The 20,753-nt window shown below is 51.8% G+C and overlaps 10 protein-coding genes across 10 annotated transcripts; 6 read left to right on the top strand and 4 right to left on the bottom strand.

The window, feature by feature from the left end:
• Positions 1 to 1,067: 1,067 nt before the first annotated feature.
• On the top strand, positions 1,068 to 3,614 carry APUU_11125A (uncharacterized protein; the record flags this gene model as incomplete). Its single annotated transcript, XM_041694824.1, has 5 exons — positions 1,068 to 1,086; positions 1,164 to 1,226; positions 1,295 to 1,890; positions 1,943 to 3,463; positions 3,522 to 3,614. 5 exons carry the CDS (start codon positions 1,068 to 1,070, stop codon positions 3,612 to 3,614), a joined length of 2,292 nt encoding a protein of 763 aa, XP_041550491.1.
• Positions 3,615 to 4,181: 567 nt separating this feature from the next.
• On the top strand, positions 4,182 to 5,721 carry LGD1 (mandelate racemase/muconate lactonizing enzyme family protein; the record flags this gene model as incomplete). Its single annotated transcript, XM_041694813.1, has 4 exons — positions 4,182 to 4,226; positions 4,285 to 4,389; positions 4,450 to 5,055; positions 5,122 to 5,721. The coding sequence occupies 4 exons, from the start codon at positions 4,182 to 4,184 to the stop codon at positions 5,719 to 5,721; spliced, it is 1,356 nt and encodes a 451-aa protein (XP_041550490.1).
• Positions 5,722 to 5,957: 236 nt separating this feature from the next.
• Positions 5,958 to 6,808, bottom strand: tim21 (the record flags this gene model as incomplete). Its single annotated transcript, XM_041694802.1, has 4 exons — positions 5,958 to 6,140; positions 6,190 to 6,244; positions 6,309 to 6,493; positions 6,560 to 6,808. 4 exons carry the CDS (start codon positions 6,806 to 6,808, stop codon positions 5,958 to 5,960), a joined length of 672 nt encoding a protein of 223 aa, XP_041550489.1.
• A 645-nt stretch (positions 6,809 to 7,453) lies between these two features.
• GLO3 (ADP-ribosylation factor GTPase-activating protein) lies at positions 7,454 to 9,193 on the top strand (the record flags this gene model as incomplete). The annotated part of the gene is made up of 6 exons (XM_041694791.1): positions 7,454 to 7,519; positions 7,586 to 7,721; positions 7,784 to 7,967; positions 8,031 to 8,740; positions 8,790 to 9,107; positions 9,165 to 9,193. 6 exons carry the CDS (start codon positions 7,454 to 7,456, stop codon positions 9,191 to 9,193), a joined length of 1,443 nt encoding a protein of 480 aa, XP_041550488.1.
• Positions 9,194 to 9,587: 394 nt separating this feature from the next.
• FOL1 (folic acid synthesis protein) lies at positions 9,588 to 11,530 on the bottom strand (the record flags this gene model as incomplete). The annotated part of the gene is made up of 5 exons (XM_041694780.1): positions 9,588 to 10,575; positions 10,629 to 10,837; positions 10,888 to 11,219; positions 11,303 to 11,316; positions 11,367 to 11,530. Coding segments are annotated over 5 exons (1,707 nt in total), but the record flags the coding sequence as incomplete, so codon positions are not given.
• A 380-nt stretch (positions 11,531 to 11,910) lies between these two features.
• Positions 11,911 to 13,166, top strand: APUU_11120A (nitronate monooxygenase; the record flags this gene model as incomplete). The annotated part of the gene is made up of 4 exons (XM_041694769.1): positions 11,911 to 11,923; positions 12,000 to 12,261; positions 12,322 to 12,823; positions 12,876 to 13,166. 4 exons carry the CDS (start codon positions 11,911 to 11,913, stop codon positions 13,164 to 13,166), a joined length of 1,068 nt encoding a protein of 355 aa, XP_041550486.1.
• Positions 13,167 to 13,912: 746 nt separating this feature from the next.
• Positions 13,913 to 14,359, bottom strand: APUU_11119S (uncharacterized protein; the record flags this gene model as incomplete). The annotated part of the gene is made up of 1 exon (XM_041694757.1): positions 13,913 to 14,359. The coding sequence occupies one exon, from the start codon at positions 14,357 to 14,359 to the stop codon at positions 13,913 to 13,915; it is 447 nt and encodes a 148-aa protein (XP_041550485.1).
• A 913-nt stretch (positions 14,360 to 15,272) lies between these two features.
• APUU_11118A (Zn(II)2Cys6 transcription factor) lies at positions 15,273 to 17,720 on the top strand (the record flags this gene model as incomplete). The annotated part of the gene is made up of 9 exons (XM_041694746.1): positions 15,273 to 15,397; positions 15,455 to 15,577; positions 15,631 to 15,737; positions 15,781 to 15,900; positions 15,948 to 16,489; positions 16,534 to 16,807; positions 16,852 to 17,030; positions 17,073 to 17,256; positions 17,302 to 17,720. The coding sequence occupies 9 exons, from the start codon at positions 15,273 to 15,275 to the stop codon at positions 17,718 to 17,720; spliced, it is 2,073 nt and encodes a 690-aa protein (XP_041550484.1).
• A 94-nt stretch (positions 17,721 to 17,814) lies between these two features.
• Positions 17,815 to 18,783, bottom strand: APUU_11117S (dihydrodipicolinate synthase family protein; the record flags this gene model as incomplete). The annotated part of the gene is made up of 1 exon (XM_041694735.1): positions 17,815 to 18,783. The coding sequence occupies one exon, from the start codon at positions 18,781 to 18,783 to the stop codon at positions 17,815 to 17,817; it is 969 nt and encodes a 322-aa protein (XP_041550483.1).
• Positions 18,784 to 19,083: 300 nt separating this feature from the next.
• On the top strand, positions 19,084 to 20,362 carry APUU_11116A (NAD(P)-dependent oxidoreductase; the record flags this gene model as incomplete). Its single annotated transcript, XM_041694724.1, has 5 exons — positions 19,084 to 19,122; positions 19,194 to 19,382; positions 19,449 to 19,780; positions 19,850 to 19,987; positions 20,080 to 20,362. 5 exons carry the CDS (start codon positions 19,084 to 19,086, stop codon positions 20,360 to 20,362), a joined length of 981 nt encoding a protein of 326 aa, XP_041550482.1.
• Positions 20,363 to 20,753: the final 391 nt, after the last annotated feature.

The raw sequence follows: 20,753 nt of genomic DNA, 5'->3' as shown, positions 1-20,753 counted from the left end.
TACCCGGTGAGCATGGCTGCGCATTAACCGCTCTGGCCCTGCAATTTCAATAACCTATCTTCCTTCTCGCGGTCAGCTGGCCGTCAGAGTTTGCCTGCAGCTCCTGCATGCCGTGTATAGCGCTGATCGCGGAGAGCCAGCATGTTTGTCAGACCTGCATTCTGGACTGCTGCAGTGCTGAAGCACTCCGCGTGGAGACATATCCGGATAATCGGACACTTTGATGATCGAACTGATCATTTACCGGCCTTCTGTGCTTGACAATCTATTATCAATAATCCATCCGTCGCGGATTCCTCGGAAATGTGCCCCCGTCACGGAGTAGTTTCCCCCGTCTGCTCAATTGAAATTGACTTTTCGTCCAGTTATAGAATAATGTCAATTGAAGTGCAGTCTGTCTAGTTACATGAGCTGCTGACAAACATAGGAGTAATCCTGACTGTTGTGCCTCGTACACCCTAAGGACGCCTTGAAGAAACACTATACCCCGCGTGAAATAAATGCTTCAAATAGAATTCTACCTTTATCGTAGAGCTCTGTTGCGTTCATGCAAATTTGTAAATATTATCTGGTAAGAATAATGACTACAGTTGTTTTACTACACAGCCTGAAGGACTACCGGCAGAAATATATACATCCGAGTAACTTGTATAATTTAAAGCTTCGGGCATAACAGTCACCAACAGCAATCAAACACCACATAAAGGAGGGTGTTTAACTAAATATAAACAAAATAGGATGATTATCGTCTAATTTATTTCCCAATTTCCTTTGCTGACTTTTGATTGTGAAGAGTGAAGACCAAATATGAGCTTGCTAATGCCAAGAATGGTGCACGGGCCACATGGACTTTTCTCCAGCATCGAAGCCGAAAGACGACCAAGGGCCAGGCCGAGTTCTGCAACGCTCTCGATCCCAAAGACCACCTCCTGTTTCTTCAACTTTTGTCGGTCTGCGGAGTTGCTCTTCTTGCCATATACCCTCAACTAATTTGATATACTCGAACCCGTCGCCTCGATCGTCTGTTTGATTTCTCTCGCGGTCTAAAGAGCTGCGCAGCTGTCGCAATGTATAATCCTTACCAACGTACGCAATTTTCATATTCCGCATGGGATAGCATTTGTTCTACATATTTGGAAAGTGGTTCTGACTGTTGTTTCTAGCTCCGGGCATGTATGGCCGCCCGCCAGACTTCGGTGCCTATCCAGGAGCACCTCCAGGTATGGGTAAGTTGTCACTCCCAGCTTCACTCCCCGCCCCTTCACGCGACCCGTAACCTTTAACAAATAAACAGCACCTCCTCCAGGAATGGCCGCACCTGGCACCGCTCCTCCCGGGATGCAGCAAGCCAACGTTCAACAGCCTGGTCGACCGGGCGGGTTCCCCCCAAACTTTCAACCGCCTCCGAATATGCCAAACATCAATTTCTCCGCCCCCGTAATCCGACTGGGTACATCGGGCCCAGCGAAATCCGCTACTCCGGATATGAGCAAAGAACGTGGCTCCGACGGGCCCGGTAGACGCGCGGGGCTAGGGTCTACAAGTTTGGAATCTCAGCGCCAGAATGTGCGCGATGCGATGATGCAGCTACAGCCGCCTACCAGGGATGAGATTTTGCGAACCATATTCGTTGGAGGGATCACGGAAGGTGTGGGTGGTGACGACGGCGTGGAAAGAATTCTGCGGTCAGCGGGTAGTCTTCGACGCTGGATCCGCGCCACCGATGCGGATGAAAAGCCGTGCAAGTTCGGTTTCGCAGAGTACGAGGACCCTGAGAGTCTAGGTACAGCTGTGGAAGTGCTAAAGGACGTGCAAGTTCCTGTGAAGAGACAGACGTCGTCTAACACAGAGGACAAAGAAGACAGTGAGGTGGAAAAGAGCACGCTTTTGGTATGTTTTCTACATTTAGTATACTGGGTTGGAACTAACGTCTATTCAATAGGTTGTTATCGATGAGAGTTCACTCACGTACTTAGAACAATACGAAGGCACCAGGGAAGATCAAGAACCCGCTGAGCGCCAGTCGAAGTTGGATTCCGCGAAGAATACGCTTTCAAGCGTGTTACATGAGCTTTTCCATCCTACATCGCCCATGCAGAAAGAGGACGCTTCCGCGATTGACCGGGAGGGTGACACTTCCATGAAAGATGCTGAGGGCCAGGATGGTACGCCCGCAGAAGTCGTTACCATCCCAATAACGGTCGATGATGAATTGTCCGATATCCCGCCCGAGATGAGGGCAACAGTTGCCAAGGAAATCGCCGCTTTCCGCGACCGAAGCAACCGCCGAGACATTGAACGCTTGAAGCGAGAGGAGGAGATCGAGTCAATGGAGAGGGCCCGGAATTCTGGCTCTAGAGTCAATCGACTAGCATCCCCTCCTCCATCTGCGCCAAGCGGACCTGCAGCTGGTGCGAATGGGGTTCCCCTGGGTTCGCGAGAGCGTGGAATGCCCAATGCGCCCTCAGGGCCTAAAGGGTTCGGTGTGCAAATACCAAAGGACTACCAGAAAGGCGTCGCGTTTGTCAATGGTGGCTCTGTTAATGGAGCTACCACCGTGTACATTGACCGTGAGGAAGAAGACTCGGATGCTGACGACGAGGAGCTTGAGCGAAGACGCCAGGAAAAGCGCGAAACGGAACTAGAGAAGCAATACCTAGACCAAGAGCGACGCTGGCTCAATCGTGAGAGGAGCAGGACTGCCGCTTTGGAGCGTGAGAAGAAGCGAGACAAGGAAGAAGAAGCCAAGGTCCAAGAAGTGCGCGATGAGGCTGACAAGCGGTTGAGCGAATGGAATGACGACGCTGAGGCTAGTCGGAAATCTAGCGAGTACTACGCCGACCGAGGTGCATGGCTACGAAGCCGTGCTGCGTACCGGGCTCGCGAGGTCAGCATGGATGAGGCGGACCGTGCGGCAGAAGAGCGGGAACGGGCACGATCCGTCCAACAAAAAGAACAGGCTCGTGGTATGGCGGACGACTTCCTTGCGCGCCAGGCCGAGGAACTGGAAACCAGAATGGAGGCCCCGCGCGAACCACAGCGCTTCAAGCTTTCTCTCGGAGCGGCTGCACAAAAGGCACAGGCTGCCACGAGCCGCCGGACTGTTGCCGAAGTCGAGGGCCTATTGGAAGACGAAGAAGAGCCCGAAGCTACGGCCAGGCGGCCGCTTATCCCGATCAAGTTCGAGAGTGCGGCCGAAGCTGCCGGGCTTACCGAAGAAGAGCGAGCACAAGCTGCGCGACAACTCGCCGCGGAAATTCCAGCAGACAAGGAAGGACTATGGAAGTGGGAAGTCAAATGGGATTTCGTGGACGAGTCTGTGGTCAGCGACCAGCTCAAGCCCTTTGTGGAAAAGAAGATCGTGGAGTATCTGGGTGTGCAGGAACAGATGCTGGTGGACGTAGTGGAAGAGCATATTCGCAAGCGCGCCCCTCCCCAGGAGCTTGTAGAACAGTTGGAAGAGGTGAGTTACATCTTGTCCTCTTTTTGCATTAAAAAGATATCTAACCCAATGCTTCTAGGCACTCGACGAGGAGGCCGAAGTCCTTGTTCGGAAACTTTGGCGAATGATCATCTTCTTCTCAGAAAGCGAGAAGAGAGGTCTCTCGGGGTAATTGCGGTAGGCAATGTGGTCTTGTTTAATTGCAATGAGTTGAGAAACATGGTGGGAATGTCCTTTTCGAAGATAGTCCGGTTGAGGCAACACTGTACAATTTCAATACTATCTCATACTACTCCGTACTCAACTATTATTGAAGTATACCCATAGCCATGTAGACTGCCAAGGCAGATAGATCGGAGAGGATCCGATGGCCTGGAACCATCGGAAATATTTCTCAGTGATGGAAATAGTTCTTCCACCAATGGCGCCTGCACGTTGCTCCCCACGCCGCGGATAATAACCACCAGTAACGATTTTGTATCCCGACTATACCGTTTGCAAGGCTGGAGTTGGTCCGGATCGCCTCTATTACTGAATGGGGGCATAATTGTTCCGCGGGGTTTTCTGCCTGTTTAGCCTGCTCTTGTGAGGGGGAGGGGCCACTTATTTTATTCTTATACCAGACACTCCCCCCCGGTCGTTTTAATTAGTTGCTCCTTGGTTTGGGATATTTTGACGCCATTCACTGGACTTGTGCTTTCATCCAACGTATCGAATTGCTACGAGATAAACAGAGACAATGGTGAAGATCACGGGCTTCATCACGCGAGACGTGAGGTTTCCGGTAAGTCGTTCATATTTATTTCCCCCAATGGAGCAGCTGCTGAAGCAGAGGTGTATAGACCTCCCTCGATAAAACCGGCTCCGATGCCATGAACGCCGCAGGCGATTACTCCTCAGCATACTGCATCCTGTACACTGACTCCCCATACTCCGGACACGGCATGGTAAGATTACAGTGCAGCACTTCACTTTACAACCCAAGAAACCGCGCTGACATATACTAGACATTCACCATCGGCCGCGGAAACGAAATCGTCTGCGCAGCCATCGAGCTCCTCGCGCCTCTCGTAGTCGGCAAAGACCTCGACGAGTTCACATCCAACTGGGGCAAGACATGGCGATATCTCGTCTCCGACAGCCAGCTTCGGTGGATCGGGCCTGAGAAGGGTGTTATTCATCTTGCTCTAGGCGCGGTCGTGAATGCGCTCTGGGATCTATGGGCCAAGGTCCTCAACAAGCCTGTTTGGAGGATCGTTGCTGATATGACGCCCGAGGAGTATGTCAGCTGCATTGACTTCCGGTATATCACTGATGCGATCACGCCGGAGGAGGCCATTGCGCTGCTCAAGGAGGTTGAGGGTGGTAAGGCGGAGCGGATTAAGGAGGCGGAGCAGAGCAAGGCTGTGCCGGCTTATACTACTAGTGCTGGTTGGTTGGGGTATGGGGAGGAGAAGCTGAAGGCACTTTTGAAGCAGAGTGTTGATGAAGGGTATAAGCACTTTAAGCTCAAGGTTGGGGGGAACCTTGAGGATGATCGGAGGCGGTTGGCGATTGCCCGTGATGCTATTGGGTACGATAAGGGAAATATCCTGATGGTCGATGCTAACCAGGTATGTATTCTTGAAGAATCCCTCTCCGCTTAAGATCGTGGTAATTAGAAACTAACCAAGGAATAGGTATGGTCTGTCCCAGAGGCAATCGACTGGATGAAGAACCTCGCCGAGTTCAAGCCCTGGTTCATCGAAGAACCAACATCCCCAGATGACATCCTCGGCCACGCTGCAATCAAGAAGGCCCTAGAGAACACCCCCTACGGCCCAATCGGCGTCGCCACCGGTGAGATGTGCCAGAATCGCGTGATCTTCAAGCAGCTCCTGCAGGCGGGAGCCCTGACGGTTCTTCAAGCGGATGCATGCCGTGTTGGCGGTGTTAACGAGGTTCTTGCCATCCTCCTGCTTGCAAGGAAGTTTGGCGTGCCGATTGTTCCTCACTCTGGTGGTGTGGGATTGCCCGAGTACACGCAGCACCTGAGCACGATCGACTACGTTGCTGTTACTGGGAAGAAGAGTGTACTTGAGTATGTTGACCATCTGCATGAGCACTTCCTGCACCCGTCCAGCGTGAAGGATGGGTACTATGCTACCCCGCTAGAGCCGGGATATAGTGTGGAGATGAAGCCGGGGAGTATGGATCGGTTCTCATTCCCCGGTGAGGAGGGTAAGAGTTGGTGGAAGTCGGAAGAGGCCAAGGTCATTTTGGAGGGACCGAGGATATAGGCCTGTTATTGAGCGGACGCTTCATGTGATATGAATATGAAAAGAAGTAAGAATATCCCCGTATTAGGGTTTATGTATGGTACAAATATACATTGGTGTTTGCTATCTCGCAGCCCCGGGCCGCGTAGACGTCGCTTGAAGGCGTGCACGCCTTGGCTAGACCGTACATTTGGAGGTCTGTTCCATTTATATAATACAGCGAGTAGATCATCCCCAGGGTGAAGCTCGAAAGGACCCTACTTCCACCGGATGCCGAAGATCTTGACTTCTCCGCCAACTTTAGGGTCGTGACGCTCTTCAAGGACGACACGCGAATAGCCCTTCACTTCCAGGGCAAGAAGTCGATATTCCCACTCATTCGTATCCGACGGCTTCACCATGTGCACAAACACAACTCCCTCGTTTCGTGGTCCCGCAACCTGTCAAGTTAGCCAGTCTATCCTTTATTCATAAATAATCGGAACATACATGAAAGTTCATCTTCAGATGCTCGCGGCCTTGTCGATCTTTTTCGACCTTCGTTCTGCATAACCGTTAGTATCGAAAATGCGCAGCCCAACCGACGAACGAAGAAAAGGTGGTCATACGCAATAGGTCTATTCCTCGCCCACCGGCTCCAAGTATTCTCCCCATACGCCTTGATCTCCCGCCTATCACCTAGCATATTGATACACCGCGCATCGTTCTTAATCCGCTCAACAGCTTTTTCAAACTGCCACGTCCGACTATTTGGTGAGAATACTTCGGTGTATAGTAATGTGAAGACACCGCCCTGTTGGATTCATATCAGCGCCAACTCGAGTCGTCAACGCACCGGAACTCTGCATAGTGTACTCACCGTAAGAACCGCACCGGCTAACACCACCATAAAGTTGAACGACTGCTGTGTCGCCCGCGCAACCTTCTCTTTCCCACTCAGCTCGCCCCATGTGTACCGGCCGTCATCCGATAATACAGTGACGTTTCGCCGCCGAGATGCGGAGCTGTGTGTGGCGTAGGTGTTCGTCGATGTGCGGAGAAGAAGAGGCTGGGACAGGAGGAGTCCCCGGCGGAGGGGAGGAGCGGGGCGGAGGTGTATGAGACTCATGCCGTTTCTTTTTTTTGAGGTCGTTTCTGGGTAGGCTGGTGGTTGGGGCTGTTGCGGCCAGCCGATGTTCGATGGACGTAGACTTGATCGTGTGGTGTCGGCGAGTATTAGCGCTTCCAGATCCAAAGGAATATGGGTATTATGGCCTGGTCTGCCGCAATAGCGTTGATTTGATCTGTTGCTGGTTTCTTTTCTGTTTCTGGATCTGGACGTGGGGATGGGGAGACGGGTCACGTGCCTATAGCGGCTCCGGTTCATGTATTTGCAATACGTAATTAGGTATTTGAAAAACGAGGATAAATGGCTTGTTAAAAGTACACTATGGAGGATTTTTTGAAAATAAGTAGATCAATAGGAAGATGTTACGACATAGATATTGTGCCACTTAGTGCTCACTAAATACCCTCACAATATATTAAGCAATTGGTGAAGGGCTTATGCATTGTCGTGGACGGCACTCCTGAGTGGCGGCGTATAAGGTGTTGAAAATTACCGCTGGGCGCCAGACCGTTTCCGACCACGTTCGCCCTCCCGACTTGATTGGGATCCCTCCAGGTTTCCTTCCCAGCTCTCTCGACGCACTCTTCCTCGCCCGCCTTCCTTTTGTTGCTTCTCTTCAATTGCTGGCCTTGCCTTTCCATCGCAATGAGTGCCACCAAGGCGGAGTCTCAAAAAATCTTTGAGAAACTCAAGTTAAAGCCTGCAAACAAAGTGCGCCGAGACCCCTCTATTTACCGCAACCTCCTAGACTGACGTTGTGCCTCTTGGTATGTACAGATATGTTTCGACTGCGGCACAAAGAATCCTACCTGGTCATCTGTGCCGCTCGGAATCTACCTATGTCTTGACTGCTCAGCGAACCACCGTAACCTCGGTGTTCACATCTCATTCGTTCGTTCCACAAACCTCGACCGTACGCACTACCCTTTATGTCGAAATTATGCTTGCCCTCAACGCTAACTCGTGCGGTGGTAGAATGGCAATGGGAACAGCTCCGAGTTATGAAAGTCGGTGGAAACGAGTCCGCTACGAAATACTTCCAGTCGAACGGAGGATCCGCCGCCCTTGCTAGCAAGGACGCGAAGGTCAAATACACCTCCAATGCCGCCGTCAAATACAAGGAAGAGTTGAAGAGACGGGCTGCCTTGGACGCTCAAGAGTTAGTGAATCCGGTCTGCCCTCCATTTGCTCGAGGAAGATGCTTACCATTATTCCCTCATAGTTACCCCGAGGAGGTTGTGGTTACAGATGTCCCCGCTGCTGCAGCGTCGAATGGCTCTAGCACACCCGCAGGCGATGGGGACGACGATTTCTTTTCTTCCTGGGACAAGCCGGCCATCAAGCGACCCAGCAACCCCCCTTCTCGTACCGGCACCCCGCCTGTCGTGAGCCGTACTGCATCTCCGTTCCTCAATGCTGGCGCCAATGGCTCGCGCTCGAAGTCACCGCTTTCGGGATCTGATAAAGAATCATCTGCCCCAGCAGCGCCAACTGCGATCAGGGCGAGTGCCTCTGTTAGAAAGACTGGTGGTGCCGCCACTGCGAAGAAGGGTAGTCTTCTGGGAGCCAAGAAGGTGCCCAAGCTCGGTGCTAAGAAGGTTGGTGGCGCGGAACTGATCGACTTCGACGAAGCGGAGAGAAAGGCCAAGGAGGAAGCGGAACGTATTGGGAAGTTGGGCTACGATGCGGAAGCAGAAGAAGCCGAGGCCAAGGCCAAGGCACCAACCACGGGGGCCACCGCTATTGTTTCACCAACTCCGATCAGCCCTGCCCCGAGATCCTCCCATGAGCGGAATTCCAGTGATGTGGAGCGTCTTGGGATGGGAATGGGACGACTTGGCTTCGGCCAAACCTTTAGCGCGAAGCCTGCTGCTCCTGCGCCGAAGAAGCTCGGCTTTGGTGCCGTTGGCTCTCCGCGATCTGCTGAAGATGGTACGTCTAACACTTTACATACCTTGGGCATAGCTAATAAGCCATTTAGAGGAAGAAATCCGACAGACCAAGACCAAGTTCGGTGCTCAGAAGGGCATTTCATCCGACGAGTTCTTTGGGCGTGAGAGATTCGACTCGAATGCACAGTCAGAAGCGAAGGAGCGCCTTCGCCAATTCGACGGTGCCCAGGCTATTTCTAGCAACTCGTACTTTGGCCGACCCGAAGATGACCTTCCTCCTGCCGATGACGGCTACGGCGACCTTGAGACCGCCGCAAAGGACTTTGTCCGTAGATTCGGCATCACTGCTGGCGATGACCTCGAGAACTTGACGCAACTCATGGGAGATGGTGCTACCAAGCTTCAAGGTGAGTTCTCATGTTTCAATTTTACCTCCACTGGCTCCCGTTGACATAAATATGCAGGCGCTATACGCAGCTACCTCAACAGCTAAATGAGTTCTTGAGTTTCTATTCTATAATGATATCCGCAGCTTGACGAACGCGTTAGCCAGCCTGTGTTTCTCGATGGCGTTATATTTCCCTTCTCACTTGGTAACTCCTCATAGTCAGTTCATTTTGGCGTGCAGAAAACGGCGGTCCGACTTCACCATCTGACTAAACCCTCTGACGCTGGAGCAGTCTTGAGGTCTCTTCTCATCGATTGTTGCTTCTACACGCAAATTAGTACGAAATATTTGAGTCTCATTGACGCTCATTGATTGGCCTCTGATATTCTCATTCGAGTTCCTGTACATTTGTTGAAGATAACAGCTTTAGTTCTTAGTTATACAAAAATGCTAGAATTTATATTTTATAATACCGGCCTCTTTTCAACCACCAACTCACCTATGAAACACCTCTATATATCGCATCCGCAACCCTAGCGACCTGCCACATCTCCTTGACATCATGGACGCGCACAATATCCGCACCGCCCGCCACACTCGCCGTGACTGTGGCCGCAGTGCCCCAGCCCCGCTCACTCGCCTTTTCCACCCCGGTCAACTTCCCAATGAACCTCTTCCTCGAAGGCCCCATCAACCAGGGAAAATACTCCAGACCCTCAACACCAGTCCGGAACGTCTCCAAGTCCCGAAGAATAGTAAGGTCCTCAGGCTGATTCTTAGCAAAGCCCAAGCCGGGGTCTAGGATGATCCGCCACCGTCGGATCCCCGCTGCCTCAGCGGCCGCAATCCGCGCGATGAGTTCCGTGGACACCTCAGGGACCACGCCGTTAGGGTAAGATGTTAAGCTCGTCATCGTCGACGGCGAGCCGCGCATATGCATGAGGATAATGGCCTTGCCGGCCCGTCCGACGACAGGGAGCATTTCCGGATCGAGCGTGCCGGCGGAGACATCGTTGATGATGTCCGCGCCGGCGGCGAGGGCCTCCTCGGCGACGCGCGCGCGGTAGGTGTCGACGCTGATGGCGATGTTGGCGGCTTCGGGGATGGAGGTGCGGATGTGTTTGATGGCGGGGATTATGCGCCGGAGTTCCTCGTCAACGCCGACGGGGGTTGAGCCTGGGCGGGTGCTTTCGCCGCCGATGTCGATGATTGTGGCGCCGGAGGCGATGAAGCTGCGGACTGTGGCTGTTAGGGTTTCTGGGTTGGTTGGTGGGTGTTTGCCGCCGTCTGAGAAGGAGTCTGGGGTGAGGTTGAGAATGGCCATTATGTATGTACGGCGGTTAGGGGCGTTCGCATGGAGGGGTGGAAACTGGGGGGAGATGTAGGTTGTTGCGATGGGAGGAGGGTTTGGTGGGGGAAGGGTTTTGAAGTGAGAGAGGTAGCTTGTTTTGTGGCCTGGGAGGGGAGGGATCTCGTGAGGGATGAGTCTGGGATATGAGCGTTAGTCTGCTTGTCGATGGAGGATGAGTTGGGAACTGACTGGCTCAGGGGCCGGAGAACAAAGTCTCGTTCCAACATCAGCTTGTGAGGGATATTGAGACGTTCATGTGTGACGACATGTTGGTCGTAGAGGAGAATATCTAGATCAATTGACCGAGGGCCTTTGTCGACCAGCTTTTTTCTGCCCAGCCCAATTTCAATGGATTGCAGAGTGTCGAGTAGCTCTAGGGGTTCCAATGTTGTTTCTACCTGTAATGAGGTTAGCACAGGTCTATACGACATGTAGGATACGGACGCACCTCGCAAACACCGTTCATGAAAGGTTCCTGGTCGAGATAGTACATTGGAGCCGTCTCGAACAGCGAACTTGTTCTCCGGACTTTGATATTGGCTCTATCCATTTCCAGGCATGCCTTCTCTATCATCTCGACGCGTTCACCGACGTTGCTGCCCAGAGCAATGAATGCCGTATGCGACGGTTTGATGGCGTCCATTGTGGTCTTGAACGAGCTCGGTCGACCATTGGAGAACTGCCGGGTATTTGACGAGAGGTTAGGTATCCCATGGCTACAAATGGCTGTATCAGCTTTCGAGAACGAGCGCCGATAGTCTGTACTACGGCGTGGAAGCTCTAAATGGATGTTAGCATATGCCTCGAGACCGGCACTACGACAAACAAGCGGAGGCATTAGACGGCCAGACAGCATCTCATACCAGATTTAGACTCTCTATTAGGGTTAGAAGTATATCATGCATACAATGGCTGTTAGAAATTCACCTCTTATGCCAGATCCCGTACGACCTTGGATATGACAGGTGGGAGCCACACGCTCTTGTTGGGCGCTGTGAGCAAAATCGAAGGGTTTGGTTCTGAGGGCTAGCGTATAGTCGCCATCTTCCCGCTGACACAGCACTCATTCTTTCACAGCTTGGTGTCTTTAACAGCAATTAGTGAATGAAACCGACTTGTGGATACGTCATGCTATCAAAAAGTCCGCGAGTCACGTGAAAGTAAACCATCGACACCTCATGTCTCAGGCATGAAAACGATCAGCCGACTGCCGGACCCCCGCCCTGTTTCGGCAGTCCGTCATATTCACGTGACCTGATTACCCCATATTCAGCACGTTCAGTGAGGATGCAACCGAGGCTTTTCTGTCAAGCTGCGACTCCGCCTCGGTTGGCCGAGTGTCCCTGCTTATAATTGTTCTCCATCTCTTCCACCTGTCACTTTGACGCCTACTCCTATTTTCATACCTTTCACGGATTCTTCCTCCCTACCTTCAGAATAAAATAATTTTTATACCCGCATCTCCCTCATCATGGCCTCTCCTCGTAGGTTTTCCCCGTCTTGCACCATGTGACCCGCCGATGTGATGCACTGGAACTTCATGCTGACGCTGTCTTGTAGAGAAAATCCAGACTACCCTCACTGATCTGCTCAAGATCAACCACCCCGTCCTGCTGGCAGGAATGAACGTGGCTGCCGGGCCCAAGTTGGCCGCGGCCGTCACCAACGCCGGTGGACTCGGTGTCATCGGAGGTGTCGGATACACTCCTGAAATGCTCCGTGACCAGGTTGCCGAGCTGAAGAGCTTCCTGAACGACAAAAACGCTCCATTCGGTGTCGACCTTCTCCTTCCTCAAGTCGGTGGAAGCGCGCGCAAGACAAAGTAAGTCCTTGTACCTCCGCCGGATGTACAGTGCAGCTGCTGACGAAATACCGCGATTAGCTACGATTACACAAAGGGAAAGCTCAACGAACTCGTCGACATCATCATCGAGAGTGGCGCTAAACTCTTCGTTTCCGCTGTCGGCGTTCCCCCCAAGGCCGTTGTCGACAGGCTTCACGAGCACGGAATCCTATACATGAACATGATTGGTCACCCCAAGCACGCACAAAAGGCTATTGATATCGGTGCCGATATTATTTGCGCCCAGGGTGGTGAGGGTGGTGGCCACACTGGTGACGTTCCCACGACAGTTCTCATTCCCACCGTTGCCAAGATCTGTGAAGGCAAGATCAGCCCCTTCACTAAGAAGCCCGTCCAGGTTGTTGCTGCTGGTGGTCTGTTCAACGGTAACTCTCTTGCTGCTTCTCTTATGCTTGGTGCTTCCGGCGTCTGGGTCGGAACCCGTTTCATTCTTGCCGAGGAGGCCGGTGCGCCCAAGGCTCACCAGGAGGCTGTCCGCACTTCTGGCTTTGAGGACAACATCCGCACTATCATTTTCACTGTACGCTCCCAGCCCGTTTTTATTTGAAGTCGGATGAAGCTAACTTTCCTAGGGTCGCCCCCTGCGTGTGCGCAAGAACGAGTATATCCTCAACTGGGAGAACAACCGCGCCGAGGAGATCAAGCAGCTTACTTCCAAGGGTGTCATCCCTGTTGAGCACGACATGGAGAACATCCCCGATGATGTTGATGACGAGTACCTTGAGAACGCCCGCCCATATCTGATGGGCAAGGTCGCTGCTGTAGTCAACGAGAAGAAGAGCGCCAAGGCTATCGTTGATGAGCTCGTTGACGATGCCGCCGTTCTTCTGGCCAAGGGCAACAAGTTGCTTGCCAAGCTGTAAATACCTTAACATTTCTTTGATATATCCTCCTGGGCGGTGAACTCGTACCCGCTATGCATGTATAGTTGGTGTTATGACTAGTTATAGCATTATGACCATATTTAACATTTCATTTGTTCATTTATTTTTATCTGATTTTTTGCCCACGTATCCCTCCTAGTGCCCGTTCCGCCCTGTGTATACCACTATGATGGGCTTTCCTAGCTAGAGCGTTATATTGTAGATGACGTAGAGGCGATTGATAGTGAACCCATCTTGACGCATTTCGTCTCAGTCGGGCACCTATGCAGGCCTGTAGAGTAGCCAAGCTGCTCCGTATCAGACCTATCCTTGGACTACGAGACCTTACCACGTGGTGGCTGGGACGGTCGGTCAGGACAGGGGGGTTACGATATATGGATAGATTAGGAAGGTGCGACTCTATGCCCCGAGGTGAATAAGGAGAGAAGGATCCATGGACGGGATACTTTCCTTTTAGATAAAGATAATAATAAAATAAAGTGAATTAAATAAAACCAAACAGGAAACAAATGAAGAAAATAGAAAAATAAATGTGTATATACTGATTGCACTTAGAGAAGGTGCTTGGGTGTAACTGCGGTGTTAGATTCGCAACAATTGTACTATATTTAAGCAAATTTAGTAGGATATCTAATATCTCGCTATAATGTAGGTTTAAGCACATAACATTAGTCTTACTGTATGCCATAAAACCGGCAAGACACTAGATGCAAAAACTACATGCCCTACGCAGCGTAGGTTTGAAACATGTGCGACAGCTGGGTTCTCACGAATGGGGAGATACTCCTGTCCTCGACGGCGCGAAGGTCATCTAGCCGAACATAAGCTAAGCCAGCCTCTTCGAGAGACCGAGAAAAGCTCGTTGGCCAGTGCCGCAATGGGGTATGGTCGTTGCTGCTGGATTCTACAGCAGCATCGGCGCAGTCAAGGACAGCGGCTTTCTTGGCCTCGGGAACTGAAGCGATCCTAGAGATGTTTAGTAGCTTGATCAGAACGTGAGAATTGGAATGAAGTGTCGCCTTGTCAACGTATTTCTTGCATCCATGCGCTGTGATCTCGCTTTCGAAGACGTAGTAGTAGGTGGTGTCTTCGGCACCTGGGGGGCCAAGTACTAGAATCCATACTCGGAGGTGTCGACCGAGCTTGACGCTGGTGATTTGGATATCGGGCATGCTGTTTGTATATCTGAAGAGTAATAGTCTTGTAAAGTGAAAGTAGAAGTGGTTGTAGGATAAGGTCTACTTGATGCGTGTTATTTCTGGTTTATATATCTCCTATATCCTTTGTGCAGATTTCCGTTGAGGGCCATTTCTTTATATCATGGCTTGTTACTTTGGGGTTGATTTAGATAGGTTTCACAGTATACAAACAAGAACGAACTTCAAAGCAAGTGCTATGTCTTGAAGCGAACTTGTTACAATGCTGAAACCATTAACTACACAGACTCGTGCATACATACTTGGTGCCTGGGGCGTCAATATAACGCTAAACCCAATCGGATACAGGCTCCTTCAGTCTCACACCTCAAAGGCTTATTTTCTGAGACATTCATTCCTCGAGACACCGGAGCAGAAGACCGAAGCGGTGACTTTGCAGTATTACTGATATCAATTTTCATCGCAGTGTTTCCGACGATATCGGGGTCCATTTCCCACCTTTCGCCACCGGATGCAGTCGACTGACACCGCGGGGCATTGGGGTCACTGATCCAATTGCGAGGAGATTTAGTGTTGTCCGAGGAGAATGTGGAGCGTATATCAGCTGGACATGGGGTGGACACACCGGAGTGAACTCTGGGGAAGCGGATCGCCGTCCTGATGGCACATCGGGAGGGCAGCCGGTGTTCTATATCAGAGACCGGGAGGGCGTCCGATGGTGGAACTACACGACCGCCAATCAAAGATGCATCGAAGCTGTGGATTGCAGCAGCTGAGACTCCAACATATACCTATTCAAGGCAAACTTTCCCTGCCCTTGATAAGATAGCCATGAATAGCAGGGCTCGTGGACGTCCAAGGCATCCAGTCTCCACAACGTTTGGACTCGCTTCCCCCGCATTTCGGAATGGGTCCGCTTTGCCACACAATGTCGAATGTCAATGCTGCTGCGTCTTTTACTGCTTGCATGATTTACCATCACACCACGCAAATTACTATCGCTATGGATACGCCTCACAAAGAGAACGGAATCAGAAAGCGCTCAACAAATGCGTAGGTCCGCTATAATGCCGCCTGCTAAGCTGTTTCGCTGACCGAGTTATTCCGCAGTTGTCAACGGTGCCGCAAGCAGAAGATAAAGTGCTCAGGGCTACAACCCTGCAACACATGTCACAAACGCAAGCTGACGTGTGTTTTCGACGATCGGGATCAGAAAGTGCTTGTTACTCGGGGGTGTGTCATATCTTGCTGTCCTGTTGCCCGTGCATAGCCCTAATCCTTGCTAGATTCATCGACGATCTCCAGAGAAGAGTTGCACTGTTAGAGAAAGATGAAGACGATTTATCCAGTCCTCGCAGCTTCGTGGATCAAGATAGGGCTAGGCCTGAAGATGGTAGGGCGTTTCACACGTTTTTGGCGCCGGTCTGACCTTGCAGTGCCCGACGATGACCCCGTTGGCGACGTTCGATTTACCCAAAACATGGAAGGGGCAGAGCTAACGAATCCATTGTCGACTGGCCCATCTGCATTCTCAACTGCCGCGACGGGCCAAACATGTAAGTTGTCATGGACATATGATTGAAACATGCTTATGGATATGTAGTTTACTTGGGGACCTCATCAAACTGGTCCTTTGCCCGAAAGATCTTAAGCATGACACATGAACATGTATATCATTCTCCTCTTCTAACAGATAGCTTGATATTTGACGGCACCACATATGATCTGGGATGGGATGGCACGAGGACAACAGTTTATCAAGAAGCCCCTATAGTTCCCACGCTGGATTACTCGATCTACATTATCAACGCCGTCAAGTTCCATGCCGGACAACTATACCACCTCTTCGACGAGGGAACATTTATGGGTGGCCTGTATTCCTTTTACGAAGACCCCGAACAGCAGATGTCCCTAGATGGGCTATGGTATATCCACTACCTAGTCATCATCGCCCTTGGAAAGGCACTTATTGTTCAGCGAAATCGGGATACTCGCCCGCCGGGTTGCGAGTTCTTCACCCGAGCCCTCCAGCTACTCCCTGACTCGACACACCTCTCAAGAGACTCCACTATTGCATGCGAGGTTCTGTGCTGCGTGGCGTTATATCTTCAGTCATTGGATCATCGCAACTCGGCCCACAATTTTGTATGTATTTCCCCCAGACGTTCATAGAAATACTGACAGTATAGATTGGCCAAGCTATGAGGATTGCCCTGGCCCAGGGTATGCACACCGACATGCCGGTACAACAGCTGGGAGAAGGAACCGTGCAGAGATGCCGCAAAATATGGTGGACAATTTACGTCCTGGACCGGCAAATGACGTCTTTAATGGGACTGCCCCAGTCAATCCAAGACAATCAGATCTACCACCAACTCCCTGCCTTTCCTGGGTCACCCCAGAAGGTAGTCGCTCTGAGCATGCAAATCCGCATGTGTCAGATTATCGCGGAGATCAATAGCAGTAAGTACTCCGCCAGGGCTGTGTTTCCAGATCTAATTGATTAGCTGTATACGGAATGGATGGACGACTGAACAGAAAATTCCTCGTGCGAACCAAGGCGGCACTAGCTAGTACGACGGACCTGGCTGCTGATCTCCAAAGATCGTTTGACTTGCAACTGGACAAGCCGACTATAAGTGGCGTGTCCAGGATGGCAGCACATTTGCATTTACTCTATCACCAGGTATGTCTCGCATTCATTCCAGGAGTACGCTAATAGAGATAGTGTATTGTTTTAGCAACACGACCGCTGTTATTGTGCTTCTTAAAAATGCGGTTCCAGTCCGTCGATGCTTGTCTCGAGGCATTAAACTCGTCAGCGAACGTGCTTCGACTGGTTCAAGTATGCATCGACTCCGCGCAACATCAGCTCAATATACTCAGCTGTTTACACGAACAAAGCCTGCTCGGTTAGTAGTCCTGACGAATAAAGAGCTGCGCTGACAAGTCTATAGATAGCTTTCTCCCATTTGATTTAGAGTCAACTATTGTCTCAAGCGTAGTACTTTTACTGGCTCCGGCAATTGACTCTTCTCTCTTGGAGAGTCGGAGGCCTTGGCTGCATAAGAGCTACATGATACTGGATGATATGATTTCCCGGGGGAATCTTATCGCACAGCTACGAAAGTCTGAGCTTGAACAGCTGAGCAATTTGCTGTACCAGCTGACCCCAGATCGAATACTACCGGAAGACCAGAGAAAGTTACATCAGGTTGAACTATCATCGCCATTGCCCCCGGCGTACCGGGTTCCGGATCTGCCGAGTCTCAATGACGGCCTAACAACAGCCGAGATTATGGCTGTAGCGGAATCAATCGACACAGGCGATGTAGACTGGGTTGCACATGCAGTTACAGAAAACCAGATCTGGTGACTATACTCAGAGGCGAAGTCCTGAGTACTTGATTTCTAATCTCTATAAACGACTTGATGATCATAATGATATATCTTTACAGGCTTTAGACAGCTCATAGGCTATCCTCAATAGCTATGATTTCCGCCATGACCTTCTGCACATTTGCCTTGGCCGCGTCACCCGCCGGCTCGTATGGAGTTCTCGGCCTAAACTTATCCTCTGCATCTGCGATTCCAGCCCTAGAAGCCGAAACAATCGCAGCAGCGTACTTGGTAGATGCAATCCCGCTCTTGCACGGGGACTCAGCCAACGCAGCCTTCCGGTGCAGTGCCAGCGCCTCGTCCACCTTCCCTGCCTTGTATAGTCGGTAGATCTGCATTATAGTCTTGGGGACGACATTCGCGAACGCAGCAATGCACCCAGCGGAGCCAGAGGCCAAACCACCGATAATGAAGTCCGACTGTCCGCCGAATACAGCAAACTCCTCTGGGCTGAAAGTGGCCGTTAAGCGGGTGATCTTTGCGACTTGCGCACAGGTGAGCTTCACGCCAACAATGTTACTCTTGCCCGTTGGAGACGCAGCCGCGGACGCCCGTACGATATCAGTGATTGTCTCCGAGTCGATATCGACTCCGTTTGTTACGCCGGGGAAGTTATACACGACCACCGGCAGGGGCGACTTGTTTGCGATGTCTGCGAAGAAACGCTTGACTACCGCGGCTGTGGTCGCCTTCCCGAAGTAAGCTGGGGGAAGGACAAGGAGGTAGTTTGCGCCAGCCTCAGCGGCGTCATTGGCGAGCTCGAGGACTTGCTTTGTGGAGTGTGCGCCGACACCGGCCATGATAGGGTACTTGGGGCCGACGGCCTCGCGGGCGGCGCGGATGGCAAGGGCGCGCTCATCGCGCGTGAGGAGAAATGCCTCTGCGTTTGTGCCGAGAATGACGAGACCCGTGAGGCAGCGGGACAGGTACGCGCAGTATTTCTTGTGGGCTTCGACGTCGAGAGTGTCGGTCTTGTGGTCGAAGGCTGTGACGGCGGGGACCCAGACGCCAGCTGGGGGGACGTGAGGAAGGGAGGACATTTTGTAGCGGTGGGAAAATAAAGAAGATCTGAGGGGTAATATGTGATGGTCTGATCAAATTATAGCACAATTTCCTGGAATCTGGCACTATTATACAGAACGCCCCTCGGGTGGCCGGCCGATGCCCCGCGATGGAGTCGGAGGCCCTGCGCGGTCTGCCCCTCGCTGCTATCCAGAAACCATCGGACATGCTCCCGACATAACCAGGACATCACCAGCTCCTTGATTCCATATTTCTTGCAATTAGTACAAAATGTGATTCCGCGGCCGCTGTCTGTTTGTCTTGAGTCACATCGCACAATGCTTTTCAAACGGGTGGCAACACCGCGCGTCGGCTGGGTAGGTTGACTCGCTGATGCGTGTAATTGCTGGTCACACAATGAATCAATTGACTGCTAATGAATGAACAGTATGGCCTAGGGTCTATGGGTCTTCCCATGGCCATGAATCTGCAGCGCTACCTGTTCAACACACTGGAACCCAGCCTGACATACTACAACCGGACGATATCTGCCGGCGAGCCCTTGGACGAGCTAGGCGCAGTCGCTGCGACAAGTCTGTTGGACCTTGTTAAAAAATGCGACATCATATTTACCATGGTGAGTACGACATCTTTAATATGGTTAACGGGGATTGATAACAAACATCACTAACCACGCTGCCAGCTGGCAAACGACAAGGTCGTCACACAATCAGTCGACGCCATAACCAGATCAGACACTCCACTTGATAAGAAGATATTCATCGATTGCTCAACGGTGCACCCAGATACCACTGATCTCGTATCTAAGACCCTATCTGCCCTCGGGGCTGTTTTCTTATCGGCCCCGGTTTTCGGTGGACCCGCGGTAGCGGCATCGGGATCCCTTGTCTTTGCTATCGGGGGGCCGAGACCGCGTGCTGTCGATGTATGCCGGTATATCGAAGGGGTAATGGGGAGAAAAGTTGTCGAGTGTGGGGAGGAAGCAAAGAACGCGGCGCTGCTGAAGATCGGCGGGTGAGTGCCCGACTGCTGAATCCGGGCTTTGGGTTTGGGCTACGCTGACGACGAGAAACAAAACAACAGGAATATTGTCACGCTAAGCATGATGGAGGCAGTCGGGGAAGCACAGGTCTTTGCAGAGCAAACGGGGCTTGGGACCGATGCAATGGAAGAACTCATTACCGAGTCCTTTGGGCCGGTTGCCGGGGGTTATTCGAAGAGGTGAGACCATCATGCTGATGCCTAACCTAACCTCGCTGCCGGGGGGTTTCCCGCGGAAATGATCGAGAAACTAATAAACGAGATGCATGTAGATTGACAAGCGGTATCTACGCACCCCCGTTGGAGACGCGGCCTGGGTTTGGAGTTTCATTGGGTATCAAGGACGCTGAGCATGCATTATCTCTGGCAAAGAGGGTCGACGCTAGGCTGCCCGGGGTGGAGATCGCGCATGGCAACATGCAATCTGCGCGAGATTACGCCGGCGAGTGCTTGGATAGCAGCTCGATGTACGGGATCCTGCGGATGGAGGCTGGGATGTCCTTCTGGAATGACGCCAGTCAGGGGGAGGATCCTGGACAGCAACAGACTAGATAGGAAACCGGCCCGTTCCACGAAGAAGTGAAGTCCGGGTCTACTCCGGGGTACTGGGGGCAGTATCTCAACAGGCTGGGGGCCGATCCCCCCCGCATCGCTAGGGCTCCCGGTTGTAAATAACGCACGGTTGACCTCCCGACTCGATAACATCGGCTTGTTATGACCTCAACCCCTTTTCGTTTCAAGTGGCCCAGTGGCTGAATGCTGGCTGCTGATCTAATGGACGAGATAGTCCGAGTTGAATCCTAGTTGGCTTGCCCTGCTTGTTTTGCCTGCTACGTGCTACGTAAGCCCTAATGTAGATGTCTGCCTTGTCTTAAAAGGACTTTCTACCCTTGGCCAACCTCGCCCCTTACCATCAACAATACGAAACACCATGTTTGACTCATCG

This window comes from Aspergillus puulaauensis, chromosome 1 (assembly GCF_016861865.1).
Source record: "Aspergillus puulaauensis MK2 DNA, chromosome 1, nearly complete sequence".
Lineage (NCBI taxonomy): Eukaryota > Fungi > Ascomycota > Eurotiomycetes > Eurotiales > Aspergillaceae > Aspergillus > Aspergillus puulaauensis.
This window is presented reverse-complemented; position numbering and strand designations above follow the sequence as displayed.